Below are 17749 nucleotides of genomic sequence, written 5' to 3' on the forward strand. Positions count from 1 at the left end.
ATTATTTGCATTAATTCCCGTCTTATCGTTAGCTTGGCAAGACATCAGGCCCACTGCCGGACTGTGCACCAATGAAATACGTTCCTTTTGCACGCCATCCCAGGAAGCTTGCGTCATCTACTCTATTAATATCGAGAGTCTGCCGTTAACAGCGAACGTCTGGAGGGAAAAGAGGGGGAATTGGGGTTATTCACCTTGGAGTTCTGAGAGGATCTTTAATTCTATCATATCTTCGAGTTTTCCCGCTCAGTGCATCTCAATTGCTCCTTGTCTAGACGTTGAAAGTGCCAGAGTTAAGACTCCGTAAACGGTTTAGCGGCTTGGTGCTGCGGGCTGTCGCGTCCACTGCAACTGTCGCCATCATCCGCTCCCGTTATCGAAACGTTCCACTGTGCCATTTTCTGCCCCAAGTCTAGCCTCACCACCTCCTCCCTTTTCTCCCTTCCCCCACCCTCATCTCCCTTTCTGTCGTTTCAGCTCTGCCGCCTTGTCCCTTATTCTTCGCCCGCGAAGCCATTCGTTTCTTCCACACCACTTCAACACCTCCGGTTCGAGTGAAACCGCCACCCTTCGACCGTTTCTAGTACACGGACCATCTGTCGTTATCAGGAACCCCGGATTCAGGGCCGCGCCCCTCCCCAAAATCGGATTTCCTAGGCCTCTTCTCGCCTTCCTGGTTGGCCTTCAGTGGTTATGCATATGACCTCAACCCTCTCCTGAGAACCACAGATTTCGCTGGGATTTCCGACCTTATGGGTAAATGTATGCTGTGCCCGTCGCGTTCCTGTCCGAGCCAGTCTGACTAGTTGTTCTTCATAGGGCACTACGGTATCGTCCTAGATGCGGGATCATCTGTGAGCTCATCATACGACCGCTTAAAGACCTACCTCTAACCGTCGCAGGGGACCCGAGTTCATGTTTATCGGTGGCTAGATAATGCGATTGCGCGCAAAGAAGCCGGAAAACATAACCTCAAGTCGCTCCCGGAAATCAAAACAAAGTCGGATTGGGTGAAGAAGATACATCCTGGTATGTCAGGGAGTGCCTTCATTGTGGCTTTGGGGATGGATTCTGACGAGTGGTAGGAGTTTCTACATTCGCCGATCGACCGGAGGAAATTGGTCCTGAGCACCTCGCCGAACTTCTCGATTTCGCCCGTGATATTGTTCCCGATGACGCGGTCAAGGAGACGCCTATTTTCTTGCTAGCCACTGCTGGGATGCGACTGGTGCCGGATGTGAAGCAGAAACTTTTGCTTGACCATGTCTGCTCCTACGCCCGCGAAAACTACGACTTCGCGCTCCCCGACTGCGACGTGCATATACAGGTTATTCCCGGCGTTACTGAAGGATTGTACGGTTGGGTCGCCACGAACTATCTGCTTGGAAGCTTCGACTTGCCAGATAACCATGATCATGGAAAAGACCACCATACCTACGGATTCCTCGACATGGGAGGAGCCTCTGCCCAGATCGCATTCGCCCCTAATGCGACCGAAAGCGAAAAGCATGCGAACGATCTGACTTTACTCCGACTGCGCAACATCGACGGGTCTACGCAGGAACATCGAGTGTTTGTAACTTCATGGTTGGAATTTGGAGTACGGGAAGCCCGCCGGCGCTACCTGAACGCTTTGGAAGCCGCGCTAGGTGCCGATGATGTCAAGGAGTTCCCCGACCCTTGCCTCCCAGCCGGACTTCGAACAACGCTTGATGGAAAGCCCGTGGAAGGAACCGATACGGCACAGTACCTTTCGGGAACCGGAAAGTTCGATGAGTGCCTGCGAGGAACATATCCGCTACTCGACAAGGACGCACCATGTGAAGACCAACCCTGCCTACTCATCGGCATTCATGTTCCAGCGATTGACTTCGACGTTAACCATTTCGTCGGCATCAGCGAGTATTGGCATACCACCCACGAAGTGTTTGAAATGGGCCATACGGATAAGGCATACGACTTCAATACCTATCAACATCGCGTCGAGGAGTTTTGCTCACAGGACTGGGAGTCTATTGAGAAAGGTATTTCCGAGCACAAGTGGGGCAAGAAACTAGATCAGGAAAAGGCATATGAGGTCTGTTTCAAGGCTTCTTGGATCATCAATGTCTTGCATGACGGGATCGGTGTCCCACGAGTTGGCTTGGAACCCATATCCACCTCCGGCGTCAACGGCACTAAAGAAGTTTTGGAACATGGCAAGCACAAGGGCTACCTAGACGCTTTCCAAGCCGTCAACAAGATTGATTCTACCGAAGTCAGCTGGACTCTGGGGAAGATGGTACTTTATGCTGCGTCGCAGGTGCCAGTCGAGTCCGCGGAAGTGCTACCCGTTGGCTTTGGTAGCAACGCTGCTGGCGTTCCTAGCGACTTCCAGTACCCTAGTGCCGAATTATTGCCGACTCTTAAGACCCTTGATGGCGAGTCATGGCAGGATGCACTTTTCGAGGGCGGCTCATCGCGCAGGATCCCAGGGATCATCCTCTTCGTTCTCATTATTTTTCTAGCCCTGTTTTTCCTATGCGGTCGCACGCGACGATTACAGGTCTACCACAAGATTAACAACCTTTTCAGCTGTGGACGCCCGGGCGGTACGCGATTGATCCAGCAAAGAAAACGCAAAGCTTCCGCCCCAATCAAGCCCTCGTTCTTTGGTCAGAGTACCCCTGCATATGAGCGTATCCTTGAAGAAGGGGCTCAGGACATCGAGCTTGCCGGTTCGGACTCCAGCCGCTCCTCATATGATTACGTATCCGACACCGATACTACAACCTTTTTGCCCCCGAAGCGGACACCGAGCTGGGGCCAAGGCAGTCCTGCACGCCTACATTTCACCCAAGATAACTCCTCCTCAGCAACCGTTGGGCTTGGTATCAGCGCCACGCCCGGAGTTTCTGCCATCGATAGAAGTGGTCTGGTAGTCCGAACGGAGAGCAGGGACCACTTGACCCCGGTTGCATTGGGTCCGACGACGAACGGGCGCCGGTCCAGAGCACCCAGTCCATCGCGGTCACATTCTCATAGGTCGCCTAGCGCGACACCACTACACGATTAATGTTAATGTTTGATATTGCATACCATCTGGCGTTCCCGGCATTGCTGATTATCTACCGTCACACAGAATGGTGTGGCCGGCGTTGATTTGTTTCATTACCCCCATGTATCTGGGCATTCATACATATCGGCGCAGACTTATCTTGTGTCTTTTGGGCATTGGAGTTGAACTACAGATTATTCAACCTCTTCAGCTTGGTTGGTGCGCGAGACTGTCTTCGCCCAGATGACCTCCATCATCCGGTGGCATATATAGCAAGAATCGAAACTTGATACTATTTCCAAATGGTGTTTCCAAATAATCGTAGGGTCCCCTCGCACACAGCCTCCCCCATAGTAAGCTGTCGGCGCAGCAACAGCGCTTGAATAGCATGTACTCGCCACGTAGTCTCTACTTTTGTCTTCGCGGAGCCCTAGTCATCTACTATAGCATCAATTTACTGGTCGTTGACACCAAAAAGGCTACTTAGGGTATACTGTCACGTGCAGCCCAGGATGACTCCGCATCTCCGCCCGGCAGAATCTTCCTAGCTCTCCAGAAATCGACGCGAAGTCCGCTCCTGCGAATCCAAACGAAACCACAATTGCGCCACATATCTGTTTCATTTGACTAGATTCTATCGCCTTTCTCCCGTTCAAATAACCCGTACATGATATCAGCATAAACCGCCACCATGCGCCTTACAGTCGAGCTGATCCAGAACTCCCTCTCCTACATCAACCCGCTCAAGGATCGCGAGCTAGATCTTCGAGGTGCGTTCCACACACAGTGCCTGAAAAGGACAGATACTACACTTTTGCATGAGCTGGATTGATATCGACTTTTGTCGTTGGAGTCGTTTAGGGCACAAGATTCCCGCCATTGAGAACTTGGGTATTGCGAAGGTATGCCGGTTCCCGTCGTCGTTTTCTATCTCCGCCCCCAGTCTCGAGCGTCCGGTGTTCGGTGTTAACATGGGTGCTGTGATAGGACCAAGATGCGATCGACTTTACAGACAACGACATCTCATCGCTCGGCAATTTCCCGTTTTTCCCGCGCCTGCGGACGCTTCTCCTCGCTAGGAACCGAATCAGGCAGATCCAGTCGAACATTGCGAACTCCGTCCCGAGCCTGTCGACGCTTGTTCTGACGGCGAACAATATTGCTGAGCTGGCGGATCTGGATCCGCTGCGGAATCTGACGAAATTGACGCATTTGACGTTGTTGGAGAACCCGGTTACAAGGAAGGAGGTGAGCGGCCACTACAATCCCTACTCGTGCCTCGCGGAGTTCTTGAGCCGGACTGACGAATGTTGAATGACAGTACTACCGCCTCTGGATAATCTGGCGCATCCCCAGTATCCGCTTCCTCGACTACCAGAAAGTAAAAGACGCCGAGCGCGAAAAGGCATCAGAGCTTTTCGGCACAGCAAAGAAGCCCTCCGCACTTGCAAGCAAGATCCTCGGCGTGAAATCGCGTACTTTTGACGTTCCCTCTGGAGGTGCGGCGGACCAAGCGCCCTCCGAGAAGGGTTTGCGTGTGAAGTTGACGGATGCCGAGAGGAAGCGGATTGAGAAGATGATTCGGGAAGCGAAGAGTCTGCAGGAGATCACGCGGTTGGAGAGGGAGCTTAATGAGGGGCGGATACCGGGGGGTGCGCTTGATGGGGCGGACGATCAGATGCAGATGTGAGGTATTTTGGAAGGGGTCGTGGGTAGACTTGATACCCTTTCTTCTAGTTGTGGTGTGAGCTTTTGCCCACGCTGGGTTTCGTATGTTGTATTATCTTGCTTCTTTATGGCGTTGAGTTATCTGGCATATCTAAGGTAGAACTTTTAAATCTGCATTCATGGTTGCGGTTCCGGCTTGTTAGTCTCTGTTCCATTTATGAGCATTGATCTCAGAACTAGGACTATTAACTTATAACCTAACCAACCTTCAGACAATGTTAATGGACATTTATAAATAAGAATGTCCTCGTGATGCTGAAATATATATATTCGCGAGGTATTCCGGACGGAGAACCAGACAACACTCGATATGCCGATGTCTAGTGCTATTACCCCAGGCTATCCTATTGCAGCGAGAGGTATCTATATCCCCTTATCCTTTTTCAATATACTGGACGACATACTTACGGCGCGGTGTAAATTGATGGCGCGTTTGAATTGTGCTGATAGGTAGATCTCAGATAAGATAAGCTCGACGTCATCTCCAAATCATCAGCGACTCTTACGGCACTTTCAACGAAGCTCCCGGGCAATCCGTCAGAAAGCCAATGAAATAAGCAAAGAAAGGTCTGTAACAACTCCAATGAGACCATATAAGAAGCTAGCTGATATATAGCCTCCAGTTAAATCTCCAGCACCGACACATCAGGCAATTATCATCGTAACCCCTCCACCCCGCACCCAACACCAGCAAAACTTCCACATTCCACAATGGCACCAGCAGCAGCCCCCTGGCGCGCCCTCTTCCTCTCCAGTCTCGAAAAAAGCAAGTCTTCCTCCCTTTCCCTCGCCTCAATCGCACACACAGCCAGCAACAAACCCGTCCCGCGCGCCCGCACCGTCGAATTTCGCGACTTCTTCCCCAAGCCCGCGTCAACACTCCATCACTCTGGCATCGACGCACTCAAAAACCAGGGTATCGGCCTAAACCCGGATGTGTACGAGAGCGATCTGTTCTCCGTGACCACTGACGCCAGAATGAAGAAGATGGGTCAGCTGACGGAGTCGGATGAGGCTGTGGAAGGCGTGTTTTGGTTTGAGGAGGTCTCGGCGCAGTGGAGGGTTCGTGGGCGGGCGCTTGCGATTGGGGATTCGGGGGATAAGGAGGATGAGAAGGTGGCGAGGGAACGGGTGCTGAAGAACCTGAGGTTTAAGAGCGATGCGGAGGGGGATGCTAAGGAGTGGGATTGGGAGAGGCAGGTTTCGACGTATTTTGCGAATCATAGTCCTGTTATGAGAGGTTTGTTTTGTTCCTGTCTGCTCGGCATTTTTGGACTGTGGATGCTGATTTTGCTCTAGGGTCGTTCAAGGGTCCGCCGCCTGGTACGCCGCGCTCTGAAGAGCCGTCTGACCCGCGCCTCAAGTTAAATCAGAAGGTTGAAGACTTGAAGGATGAGGTTGCGAGGGCGAACTTCCGCATTCTGCTTATTCTTCCCGAGGAGATAGAGAGGTTGGATTATTCGAACCCAGACGATGTGCGGAGGACGAACTGGGCGCTTGTGGATGGCGAGAAGGGTGAGTGGAAGGAGACGGAGTTATGGCCTTGATCAGATACGGGGTTAGGAACGATGTTGGATCCAGTTGCTCTTTCCTACTCTGGCGTTTATGTAGGTACCGCGGACCGCCAGCTCTACTTAATCGTACGCTCTTGCAAGTTGCGGCAACCACTCCAATCATCATTCCACTACGATATCGTCCACTATCGCCAGACAATATATCCATTATTGAAATCTTTGATTATTGATCATCCTTTTGCAAACGCCTTTTATTACTTCAACCGACAGCTAGTCTGACCGGGTCAGGCTCACGATGACCAGCGTAGCACCTGGTGCGGATGGAAGCAACGGCGGCGGCGATCCACCACGAGACAATAAGAAGAAACCCACAGAAAAGATGGACAGGGTCGAGGCCGACAACTCCGGCAATGATACACGCAAGAAGGGCAAAGGGGCATTGGCATCGATGAGCGACGCAAGCCCCAGCTCCGGGACCGGGCTCAGCAGTAGAGGACTATCCAGCAAGGGCCTAACTGGTGAGTTTTATAATTCCAACTACGAGAGCGAAGCGCAAGACGTGCAGATGGCTTACTCGGTTTCTCCAGAGCCAACAACGACTCCCGCTACTACGAATCCAGTTGTAGCGAGTCCCGGTCCATCGAGTCCTCCCCCAAGCGACATGTCCATCCCGAATCTTCTTTCTGGTAGGAACAAACTTAGATTCTGCCACCGGCTGTGGCCGAGCATGTTCTGACGATTAGGCTAATTTGGCATGTTTATAGAAGTGACAGAAACCCTGCAGAATCAGTCCCTCAGATCTACACCATCGAGTGCAGCTTCCGGCAGCGGTACGCCTAATGCTGATACCGGAAAGAGAAAGCTGGATGCTCTCGGGAATGAGCAGGTTGTTTATCATCTGGCTATCTCCGTTTTCGTTTCGTGGGCTGACTCTGGACCAGCAAGGTCTTTCTTCTGACCCCAAAGGCCAAGGGACGGATGCTCCCAGAGAAGCCCCCGCACATCGGCAACGAAGCGAGTCATCAAAGTTATCAAGTAAGGGAGACACTCCACAAGAATTTCTTAATGCGGAGCCTCATAGCATGATCATGGCTGACGAGTTACCCCTTGAATAGTGGAGCCTCCGCCCCCTCGCCGACGGAGAGGAAGAGGAAGAGGACGTCCGAAGACGAGAGGCAGGGGCAACAGAGGTGGAGAGAGCTCATCGTCACGTAAACTAAGATCTTCAGGTTCAACAGAGGAAGAGGACCCGAGTCCGGAAGACGATGACAAGAACAAGCCCCTTGGGTTTCTACCACTTGACAAGACAAACAAGATGCCGCCGAAAAGACGGGATAGCGACGAGGATGATGAGGCCGGTGCTGCAGGTCAACCCATCTCCCCCTAGGAGTTAGGCGACAGTCATCGGTGAGATTATGGCTGGTTCTGTGAAGTAGTCATCGGCAAATCTTGAGGTTGGCAAGATGCTACGAGAGTAGAGGCATACGCAGCTGTAAAGTTACCTTATATTTTAGCAGAAGAACGGGCGAATGCCTGAAGGACAATGGAACTATTCTTTACGACACCCTAAGTGGTTATATGCCTTGTAGTGCAATGCAGTGACCCCGGGCTCTGTCGGGGATATGCAGGCGCAATGTCCTGTTAGACACGGACAGCAACCAAGCCGTTACAACGACACGTCCCTAGTACCACAGGAGAATTGATAAGAAAAGCAGTCGAGAGCAGGCTCCCGGAAGCACCGCAGCCGTCTGATGACAGTCGTGCATGGAGAAACTGGGACAGACAGAGATAAGGCCGTTGCAATCGTATGCTCCGGCATATTCTCTCTCAACCATAGACCTGAAAATGAAACCAACGGGATACTCGATCAACGTCACAACCCTCCCGCCGAGCCGGAGATTGGAGAAAAGCTCCTGTCAATCAGTGGGATACGGTTTCATCGACAGAGCCGAAACAAGAAAATTGCGCCGCCACGAGTATGATCTGCCGGGCCCGCACGGCGTACGGAGGACGAACTTAGTACTACTACTCTACTCCGTACGGTAGCTCAGGCCTCCCGCGTGGCGGCGGCACATTGCGAGGGCCGAGGCACGCAATCAATGCTCCAATGATATTTTAGAGAGCAGTGGATAGTGGATAAAATAGACTACTGCCTCATCGAGCAGTAGATATTGATTTTGACTTCTGTCATCGGTGCCTCCCGCAGCCCGCGTGGATAGTGGATTGATTCAACAAACTCAGAGCCATAAGCTGGAGACCTAGATTGGCATAGGCCATGCCATGCTTCTACTGCGGAAGGCCATGACCCATCGCTACCGAGCCCTCTTCTCCAATAACAGCCCTGACTCGCGCGGATGGGATGCTAATGCTTGGCGACCGTTACGTGTCATGACCCCTTTGGGGAAGACGAGGCTGGAATGGTACCGCACTCGCCTGTCTTGCGCGGAGAGTTCCGACGATTATTGGTATCATGTCATGTCCTGTCATTGCGGTGCTGTGCTCTGACTCGTGGTGCCCGCAGCCCGAGGATTCGGGATTTAATATAGAAAACTCCTGGAAACGGTTAGCTTGTCGCGTGGTAGGGCATGCGAGCACACTAGCAGCGATGCCGATTCGAATAGATTGACGGTGATTTCATTCCGATGATGAGCAGGCTTCTAGAAGGCCAAGGGCAATTTATTGCAAGGTTATCTCTGCATTTGCCTATTTGATCTTCGGCTCGTCTGATATTGCCTCGTGGCAGAATTAGTGTTGGTGTCCGCCTCGCTCTCTAGACTCTATGGTAGACTCTAGCTTGGTGCTAGAATCGATGCGCTTGCCATGAGTATGACTGTGATGCAATGAAAGGACGGATATTGGATACAACCTTACCTTCCTTACCCCGTCGGTGGCCTCTGATTCCCCGTCGCTGATGATTTGGGTTGCGCATCGCACGGTGCATGTTGCACGATGCGCACTACCACGGTGTAATACACATACTAGGTAGGAGCGATGCACTCGTTGCAGAGCAGGTTGACGTTGACGAGGACGACGCTTGGCCAAAAGGAAGGATTCGCAAGCGAAGCGAAGAGAAGAGGGAGAGGATTGATCGCCTTCCCCGCCTTTGCTGTCCTGCCTGCCACCGCATTCCGCTATTGATGCACTCCACGAGCCGAGGATGATCCTGGGTCTGTCTCCCACGCTGAGACGTCCTACTCCCAGACCCCTAGACTAGAACAAACATTAATGCATGCAGCCAGCTCACCGCCGTTTGGGCAGGGATACTGGCAGGAAATGGATTGATGGTGAATAGTATTGTTGCGACATTACATTGATGAATTGACGTCGTAGCAGCACCAGTAGCAGTAGCACAGATATTGCACTCTGATACTGAGATGGGCTGCTAATAATCTCCTGCAGCAAAAGCAAGCAAGCAAAAAGGCCCGGCCCCCCGTTTCTGCCTGAGCGCTCAGGTTTTTCTTGATGTAATGGCCCGAATAGGAAGGAACCTAGTTACCTGTACGATAACATCCCGGTACGACTAGCAGGGGGAGCCCGGGCCCTCCCGTCCAACCGGAGGTGGAGAACAACAATGACAGCGGGCTGAATACGGTTAGCACGGTAAGATACGGTATTGGGACCCACGGGGCTGACGGGGTCTTCAGTCTTCATCTTTCCACTTTCCAGGCTGCTGGCTGCGGCATCCCTCACTCACTGAGCCGGGTTCAATTCCAAATCTCTGGCTTGGGCTTGTTTGAATCCTGTCCTTGCTTCATTTCTCCCGGCTTCTGTCGTTTCTTTTTTTCGCTTCATTTCCCTTCTCTTCTCTACTCTACTTCAACTTAACTTCAACTCAACGATCTTTCCTTATTCATCGCCGTTTCGTCTCGATTCCCGATCGACTCCCGCCTCCTGACCCATGGAACTGGCCTAGGGTGCCGCCTGTCACCAAACACCAGCTCACCACTCCTTTCCCTCCACCGCAGACGCCTCGAGCTGATGATACCACGAGCCCCCCCACGACGAAACGATTCTCACCACCCTATACACTGAGACCACCCACACAAATACCGCCGAAAAGAGTATGCCCACGCAGATGGACGCCCTGGGCGCCTTCGCCTATCTCGCCGACAACCTCCCCGCCTGGATCGCACGCCTCGCCGACCTAACCTCTCACACCTCCGCCAAACACGCCGAGTTCGTCGACGCATATGAGAAGCACTCGACCTCCTCGAAGCCCCGCCGCCGCAGGAATAGCTCTGTCTGCTCGATCCAGACGGACTCGCTTACCGGTAGCCGAAGCCGCAGTCGAAGCCGCAGCCACAGTAAGGGGGTGAAACGGCGACGGGGAAGCGACGATGGCTCGTCGGGCTCTCGCAATACGAACGAGCCGGTGATCGTCAGTACGCGACACAGCCTGATCATACGCTACGATGGATACACACAGAAGACTTTGGAAGAGATGGTGCGGAATATTGGAACCGCACGGAATAACCTAAGGAAGGGAAAGATCGCGCAGATACCGCTGAGCCTTGGGAGTGGGAGGAGGTCACCGCAGCCCCAGAGTTCTGCCCGTGCTTTGCTCCCTGCCGTCGACTCGGATATACCTGAGGGAGATCTACTGGCTAGTATAAGGGCGACTCGGAACGGAGGCCCGCCACCGCCACAGCTCGCCGCGAGACAGTCCCCGTTTGACATTGCGGATAAGAATCTGGAGCTTGCCCATAGCTTCTGCGAGACGGCGGCGTATCATTTTCTCAGATCGGGTGGTTGTGCAACGGAACTTGAGAGCGTCAAGCAGCGGTTTACGGTTCTGCTGAAGCTTGCTACGGAGGAGGTCCAGCGTCTACAAGAAGAGAAAAAGAACCTCCCCGATCAGGAGGAAAAAGCGGAACAAGTGCTTCCGCCTAAACATATTGCTACGGCTACCATCACAATCACGGAAACAACGGAAACAACGGTGTCGTTGAAGCGACCGGCCTCGAGCGAGGGGCCGATCGAGGTCGACGATGACCAGGCCTCGATGGAATCGATTGACCTGTCGGCCTTCCGAGTCGGTCGGCTTCGGCGATGACCATTTCATTTTCAACAAAATTGCATTGAGGACTACGGTCGCTCACACATCTATCATTATCATCATCTCATTGGGTTTGAGGTTTGGGTCATTGGTTCAATCGTTGCCAGTCATAGCGGGTCTTTCGTTTCTTCTCATACGAGCGTGTCCTGTCTTAGGTTAGGTTCCTGACTGAGCGTGGCGTTGGCGGAGTTTCGGCATTTTCATCTCATCTTATTACGGTCGTCGTCGCATTTACCGGTCGTATCTTTTACTAGTTGGCAGGGTATCTAGCCACACTCAGCACAGCATGATAAGAATCAGCATATCATATCACATCTAATTTACACCTATCAACATTCATTTCTCCGCTCTCCCTTACTTTCTTCATCTCTACCTAACGTTATTCAAGTCAAGTCCAGCAAAGCATATGAAATGAAATCGATACATCACCCAGGCTCGCAGCGTATCGCGTAGCCCGTCAGCCCCGTGGATCCCCCCCTGCGGCTGCCTGCAAGTCTCATTCGCCCTGCACCTTAAAGCCCGGTTATGGTCCCCGAGGACCCCGGCCTCCATTCTTTGGCGTGGGCGGGGCCGAGAGTGGGGAAGCAGACTGTGGATCCCGGCCGCTGCCTGGCGGTATTTTATTTTCTTATTCTTATTCTTGAGACGGGGACTACAGGGATTAAGTGACTGGGGTATCTGACCAGTCAAGTGTGTTGGATCTCGGGGGTGTTCGGTCGTGTTTTGGATTAGATGTGTGTCAGGTGATTTTGTTGATGCGTAGTAGTAATAGTATTGATGCTGTGAGAGGGATTTCGAACGTCTATCGTTCTTTTGTCTGCTACTCTGTAATCCTATGGTTCGGCTGGGTTGGTGGGATGAATCCGTGAATCTGTACATCGCCGAAAGAGGCAGCATACGTGTTCGAGTGCTCCAGGGTCGGCGTGGTAGCACCAAAGCCCCAGGAGTGCGGAGTAGGTCGATCCATGACGGCGGGGGTTCTTTGTACGCGCTCCTATAGCTAAGTAGGTTCTTCTCCTTCTGGCTTCGTGTAAGTACATAGCGGCCCGTGGTTACACGGGTGAAAACCCACGGGAGAGGGGACGCGGGGTTGCTGGACTTTGTTGTATACCTACACCCTCTTCTCTGTAGATATCTTTCATTCTTTGTATTGAGACGGTATCTAGGTTGGTCTAAGAGTAAGAGTGTTTTTTCCGGCTCTGTGCTACTTCTTTCTCTTTATCTTGAAGGGAGAAGGAACCGGAAAAGGAAACCGGAGATGAATCTCCAGGATCAGGGCGGCATATCCTATGGTCGTGAACCCTGCAATCTCGTAGGTCGACTACTGGAAGGAAAGAGGCTACACTAGTTCTATTCCAGAATCAAAGATTGAGGCTCCAGGGCTACGCTACGCTACATACAGTAGCTATCCCATACTTCCAATCTATATATTGTCAGCGCATTATACCGCTGGGCCATAAAAGCCAATTGGCTATGAAGCCTGTCCTTATATACCAACACACCCCCTAGAAGATCGGCTTATATAGTACTGTTTTTACCCTTGGGTTAAGGTGGATTACCCTCTTCTTTGGGGTTTACACTAGTCCTTTTCTTTTGGATCTAGATACGGGGGTTTTATGGTTTTGGACAGGGGAGTATCGATCGGAGGCTCTAACCTATTATGCATCTATTTGCATGCAAATGGGCTTAGGGATACTGGAGACTATTCCGGGCTCATAACCTGTCAGCGCATTATACCGCTGGGCCTTAAAAACCAATTGGCTATGAACCCTGTCCTTATATACCAACATATATGAGGGGCAAATACGGAGTAGATCAACATAATCATAAAATCGACAATGCGCATTGTGCGAAGCTTGGGCCACATGAACCAAGGATACTCCGTACACAGACAGAGAGCATAGACTCCCTGACTCAGTAGGTATGCCCGGACCAGGCCGTTGCTCCACGGGGTAAGTCTCCTCACGATATAGTCCAGAATTGTTTGCTAAACATGTTAAGCCCGCCCCTAGTGAGGCTTTACCGGTACCACACTAATGCCGATATTCCTAAATCCAACTACCCATGTACACCGGCCTGGAGTGAGGAATATGGTCGAGACTCATGGATGTTTCCTGTCCTGGTATCCACGGGACGGACCGTTGCCGCACAGGCCAGCTAGTATGACAGGTTGGCCGTTGAGCTTAACGGCCGGGATGACTAGGCAGTTCTCGTCTACGGATGAGGTCAGCGGGCACCTACTATACACTTTCGGCATATTTTGGGTAAAGAAAAGATATTCGCGACCATAATGCCGATAGATAGGTATGGTACCTTGTTGGTTGCGGGGTATAGTGATTTCGAGGAAATTTGGAGGAAGCTGCTGGACTCAAGTGCTAAATACTGCCAATCGACCTGGATTTGGCTGTAGCACGATCTCGAGGAATTGAAATCGTTTCTATAATGGAAGAGAATATTGCTGGCGAGATCGCCATCTCCAGTATAAGGTAATTCAAGTGTTATTCTACCATTTAGTTCCCCCACAGTTCATCGGATTCTAATCAGCACGATTGAATGCCGAACAACCCCATTTGACTTGATGACCGGGAGATCTCGTGCCTCCGGAGATCCTAGGGATCTAAACCAATATCATGATGTACACTGCCATCATAATCGTATGATCAGGTACCAGCGCTTAGCAAAGGATCCCATCGAGTCATCGACAATGCCGTTCCTTGTTTTCCCGACATTTTGTATGCGGCTCCCGGCAGCGACAGGAATCCTGGAACCTCATCACATTAGAGCGCATAAGTAAACTGATATTGTTCGCTGCTTGGGCGATTATTAGGCGCCCATATGCCTCAGGCCACGCGCTGTCGTGGCGTGACTTCAAGTATAAACCTCGCTACTCCTACAACTCTCAGTCCCGGGTGTTCGCCTACTCCATTTTTATATTATCTCAAACTACACCACGCGAAAGTGGATCGAAACCATTCTATCCATACTTACTATATTTTCAACTAGAATCCAATCATTATAGAGGCTTATTCACACCGACACGTTGTAGCCCCCAATCTGGATAGCGCAGCCGCAGTGCAACGCCCAGCCTCCTCCATTTCGACCCGTTGGTCGATCTCATGACGTCCGCGGGCACGTCCGTGTCCCCGTGTCCCCGTGTCAGTGCCACAAATGTCCAATTTCTGGAACAGACAGTTGAACGGCACGGTCTCTGTCAATTTCAAGTACAACATGCCGAAGCCGATCTTGCAAAAAAGCAAAAGCGAGCCGATACCCGTTGATGCCGATAGGATTGAGCCTGAACCCGGGGACTTGGAGATTGAAGATGCTGCAGCAGAGGCCGCGACCCCGCCAATCATCCTCGTCGAACCGCATGATCAGCCTGAGTCTGAGAGCAGCGCGACTCCGAATAGCTCCCTTGCGCCTAGGAATTCGGCTGTTATAGTGAGTTTGCGCTTCTGAAATAGAGGGGTTAAACCTGATTTGTTGGCCAGAAACCATCACCCGAACTAATTCTCAAGAACAACCTGTTACACAAATTCGCAGCCTCAACACCGCCCGCAAAAGAAGCAAAGGAGAAACTGCTTGTCGCCGCGGAGACTCTGATCGCCAATGGCGCGAGTCTGGACTGCACCGACGACAGCGGGCGGACGCCCCTCCACCGCGCCTGCGCCAGCGGAACAAGAGACATGATCGCGCTCTTGCTTCGTCATGGTCCGAAGTTGAAACGAGCACAAGATAACCAGGGGAATACTCCGTTGCATGTCATCAGTGGAGAGAGAAAGGGGTCTGGACTGGACCTTGCGCTCGCTGTTTGTCTGCTTGTTGATGCGAAGGTGGACGTCAACAGTGTGAATGAGGATGGAGTGACGGCCTTGCACCTTATTGCTGAGCGAGCGGAGGAGGACTGGACGGGGGTCGTGGAGTTCCTCATACAGAAGGGGGCGGAGGTCGGGTTAAGAGATAAATCGGGGAAGACGGCACTCCATAAAGCGGTTGTTGCCGGGTCCGCTGATCTAGTCGAGTTGCTGATCCAGAATGGTGCAAGCGTTGATGATGCCGATGACCTCGGGCACTCGGCGCTGCATTTATGTGTTGTTAGTGAGAGTCTAGAGGCCATGGAAGTCCTACTGCGGTATGACGCAGACGTGAATTTGCGGGATGGACGCGGTCATACAGTACTCCATCTAGCTGCCCAGTACGGATGGGTCGATGCTGTTGACCCGCTGCTGGAAAACGGTGCGGACACCACCATCACGGATGAAGATGGCTTGACGCCGATGCAGGTGGCCAAGGAGGAAGGAGCGGACGGGGTGGCGGAATTGCTTCGCCTGCGGGATGGGACGTCGAGCAAGGGGAGTTCGAAGCCGCCGTCTGTACACTATGTGCGACCGGCTGACGGTGAACATGAATTAATCCCCCAGCACACAGCGGAGGACAGCACAAAGCCTCCTTCTGTGCATTATGTCCGGCCGGCTGATGGTGAACATGAATTGGCCCAGCACACAACAGAAGATAAGGGCAAAGGCCGAGACGAGGAGGATAATGCCAGCAAGTGGTCGCAAGATGAGAGGATAGACGACAAAAGAGAGGATAAGAGAGAAAAGGTAAACGGCAAGAGCAAGGCCGACGGGAAGGACAGCGAAAGCGACTGGTCGGAGGATGACATGGAAGACAGGGCAAGAGGAAGGAGGAAGGAGAGATTTGAAGAGAGACTACATGACTCAAAAGACAGCACAGATGAAGAAGACAAGGACAACAAGATGGAAGACTCAACAGAAACACCAAATAACGAGACGACCGAAACGACTAACGACACAATTTCTAACGATGAAACGAAGGAAACATCTCACGAAAATATGATAGGAAGGATAACGACAGGAAACGAACTAACCCTTAGGGACGAAATGACTATGGAAGGGACAACCAATGGAGTTAACGATGATCTTGAGCAGGAGATCTCTGTTCAAGCTCACCACAACCTCTGGGCCGGGGTGCAGCGTGACAACGGCGACGGCTTCATCCTTGCCAGCTACGATAACCACGATATTAGCTTTGACGCAAAGATGGAGTCCATCCGGCCAATTTTCCATGAGGGCAAAGACATGCACGAGATACAGATCAAGCTCAACTTTATGAGGCCGTACTCCATGGACCACCGCATACGGTATGCACGAGTGGACGTCAATTTAGGGGCCAGTGGTGGAGACGCTCCCAACATCCGCGCGATCATGCCCCAGGCAGACCGGATGGAGGTTTCAGAGCAGGAAATCACGTCCGGCAAGACATTCACCGTTGGCGCATCCGGCAACGGCGGACCATCCAACGTCAACATCAGCATGGAGGGCTCGAAGAGCAAGAAGTCCACATTCAAAGGCGTCCGGATCATCCACGGGGCGATCCGAGACCAAATGCACGCTTGCTGGAGACTGTACGAAGAACCCGGGAGTCGAAGCGGACTCCCGGAGATTGTCCGACTGCTCTTGCTTGTCCACTGCGAGGCCGAGTTCAACGTCCGACTTGACCTCTCCGTCAAAGCATGCCATTTCCTCACTTTCGGTATCCCCCGAACATTGACAGCACCTAAGGGGTTATCTTATACCGTCCCCAAATTGAACGTCATTACTGCGTACGAGCACAGCTCCCGACTCCGCCAGATGCTCGATGTCGCTGACCGCGCGGCGACTACGATTGAGGAAACCCACAGACTCGAAGAACTGTTCGCCCGTGCCATGCGAGTACACAAAAAACGTCATTTGATCATGAATGCTAGTAGAGATGACGACCATGTCACGGAGTGGAATGCGATACTCGACGACGCCAGGACCAGCGACTTCACGACACTGCGGTATAAACTGCTCGAGATGGAGGAGGCGGACAGAGCGAAGTTGGAACAAGAGAGAAGGGAAAGGAGAGAGGCCGAACTTAGACAGGAACTGGAGCAACTGAAGAATATCAGGAGAGACATCGAGGAAGAACGATACCGAGAACGGCCTGGCAGACCGGCCAGCTGGACAGAGCCCATAAGAGACCGAGAACGAGACAGGAGGGAAGAGGAAAGATTCCTACGCGAGGAACCAATCAGCTGGACAGAGCCCATGAGAGAACGAACTCGAGAAAGGGACAGAACGTACTGGCCTGGCCACAACGCTTACCAGAGTGACTCGGGCTCACCTCCTCCACCCGCGAGGCCCCGCGCTGCTAGGCCGAGGCCCTCCACTGCTGTCTATTACGATGAACTTCCAGAGGCGTATATGCGTCGTCACCGGAGGGCTGTAACGCGGGACTTTGGGTACTATGATGACCGTAACTCACTACGGGGGCGCGACCATGTTCCTGCCACCCGCAATCCCTTGGAGAACTTCACTGCGGTTGGCCCGGGATATCATGTTTCGCGGTTGGCTTAGGTACGGTCAT

At 52.3% G+C, this 17749-nt stretch overlaps 6 protein-coding genes across 6 annotated transcripts; all 6 read left to right on the plus strand.

Annotated features, from left to right (window-relative positions):
* Positions 1-415: 415 nt before the first annotated feature.
* BDW74DRAFT_153926 (putative nucleoside diphosphatase (Ynd1)) lies at positions 416-3333 on the plus strand. Its single transcript, XM_073724595.1, has 4 exons — positions 416-762; positions 820-854; positions 903-1029; positions 1086-3333. Exons 1-4 carry the CDS (start codon positions 753-755, stop codon positions 3053-3055), a joined length of 2142 nt encoding a protein of 713 aa, XP_073583726.1. The 5' UTR covers positions 416-752; the 3' UTR covers positions 3056-3333.
* Positions 3334-3497: 164 nt separating this feature from the next.
* lea1 (U2 snRNP complex subunit LEA1) lies at positions 3498-4904 on the plus strand. The gene is made up of 4 exons (XM_073724596.1): positions 3498-3807; positions 3899-3939; positions 4025-4285; positions 4359-4904. Exons 1-4 carry the CDS (start codon positions 3729-3731, stop codon positions 4725-4727), a joined length of 750 nt encoding a protein of 249 aa, XP_073583727.1. The 5' UTR covers positions 3498-3728; the 3' UTR covers positions 4728-4904.
* Positions 4905-5476: 572 nt separating this feature from the next.
* BDW74DRAFT_178567 (uncharacterized protein) lies at positions 5477-6312 on the plus strand (the record flags this gene model as incomplete). The annotated part of the gene is made up of 2 exons (XM_073729236.1): positions 5477-6005; positions 6065-6312. 2 exons carry the CDS (start codon positions 5477-5479, stop codon positions 6310-6312), a joined length of 777 nt encoding a protein of 258 aa, XP_073583728.1.
* On the plus strand, positions 5882-7815 carry BDW74DRAFT_153929 (uncharacterized protein). Its single transcript, XM_073724597.1, has 5 exons — positions 5882-6005; positions 6065-6797; positions 6867-6965; positions 7044-7314; positions 7395-7815. Exons 2-4 carry the CDS (start codon positions 6575-6577, stop codon positions 7235-7237), a joined length of 516 nt encoding a protein of 171 aa, XP_073583729.1. The 5' UTR covers positions 5882-6005; positions 6065-6574; the 3' UTR covers positions 7238-7314; positions 7395-7815.
* Positions 7816-9962: 2147 nt separating this feature from the next.
* BDW74DRAFT_153932 (uncharacterized protein) lies at positions 9963-11696 on the plus strand. Its single transcript, XM_073724598.1, has one exon. The coding sequence runs from the start codon at positions 10343-10345 to the stop codon at positions 11330-11332; it is 990 nt and encodes a 329-aa protein (XP_073583730.1). The 5' UTR covers positions 9963-10342; the 3' UTR covers positions 11333-11696.
* A 2867-nt stretch (positions 11697-14563) lies between these two features.
* Positions 14564-17739, plus strand: BDW74DRAFT_168138 (ankyrin repeat domain-containing protein; the record flags this gene model as incomplete). Its single annotated transcript, XM_073726781.1, has 4 exons — positions 14564-14776; positions 15226-15733; positions 16304-17219; positions 17460-17739. The coding sequence occupies 4 exons, from the start codon at positions 14564-14566 to the stop codon at positions 17737-17739; spliced, it is 1917 nt and encodes a 638-aa protein (XP_073583731.1).
* Between the last annotated feature and the right edge of the window lie 10 nt (positions 17740-17749).

This window comes from Aspergillus multicolor (genome assembly GCF_047715735.1).
Source record: "Aspergillus multicolor strain CBS 133.54 unplaced genomic scaffold BDW74scaffold_13, whole genome shotgun sequence".
Taxonomy (NCBI): domain Eukaryota; kingdom Fungi; phylum Ascomycota; class Eurotiomycetes; order Eurotiales; family Aspergillaceae; genus Aspergillus; species Aspergillus multicolor.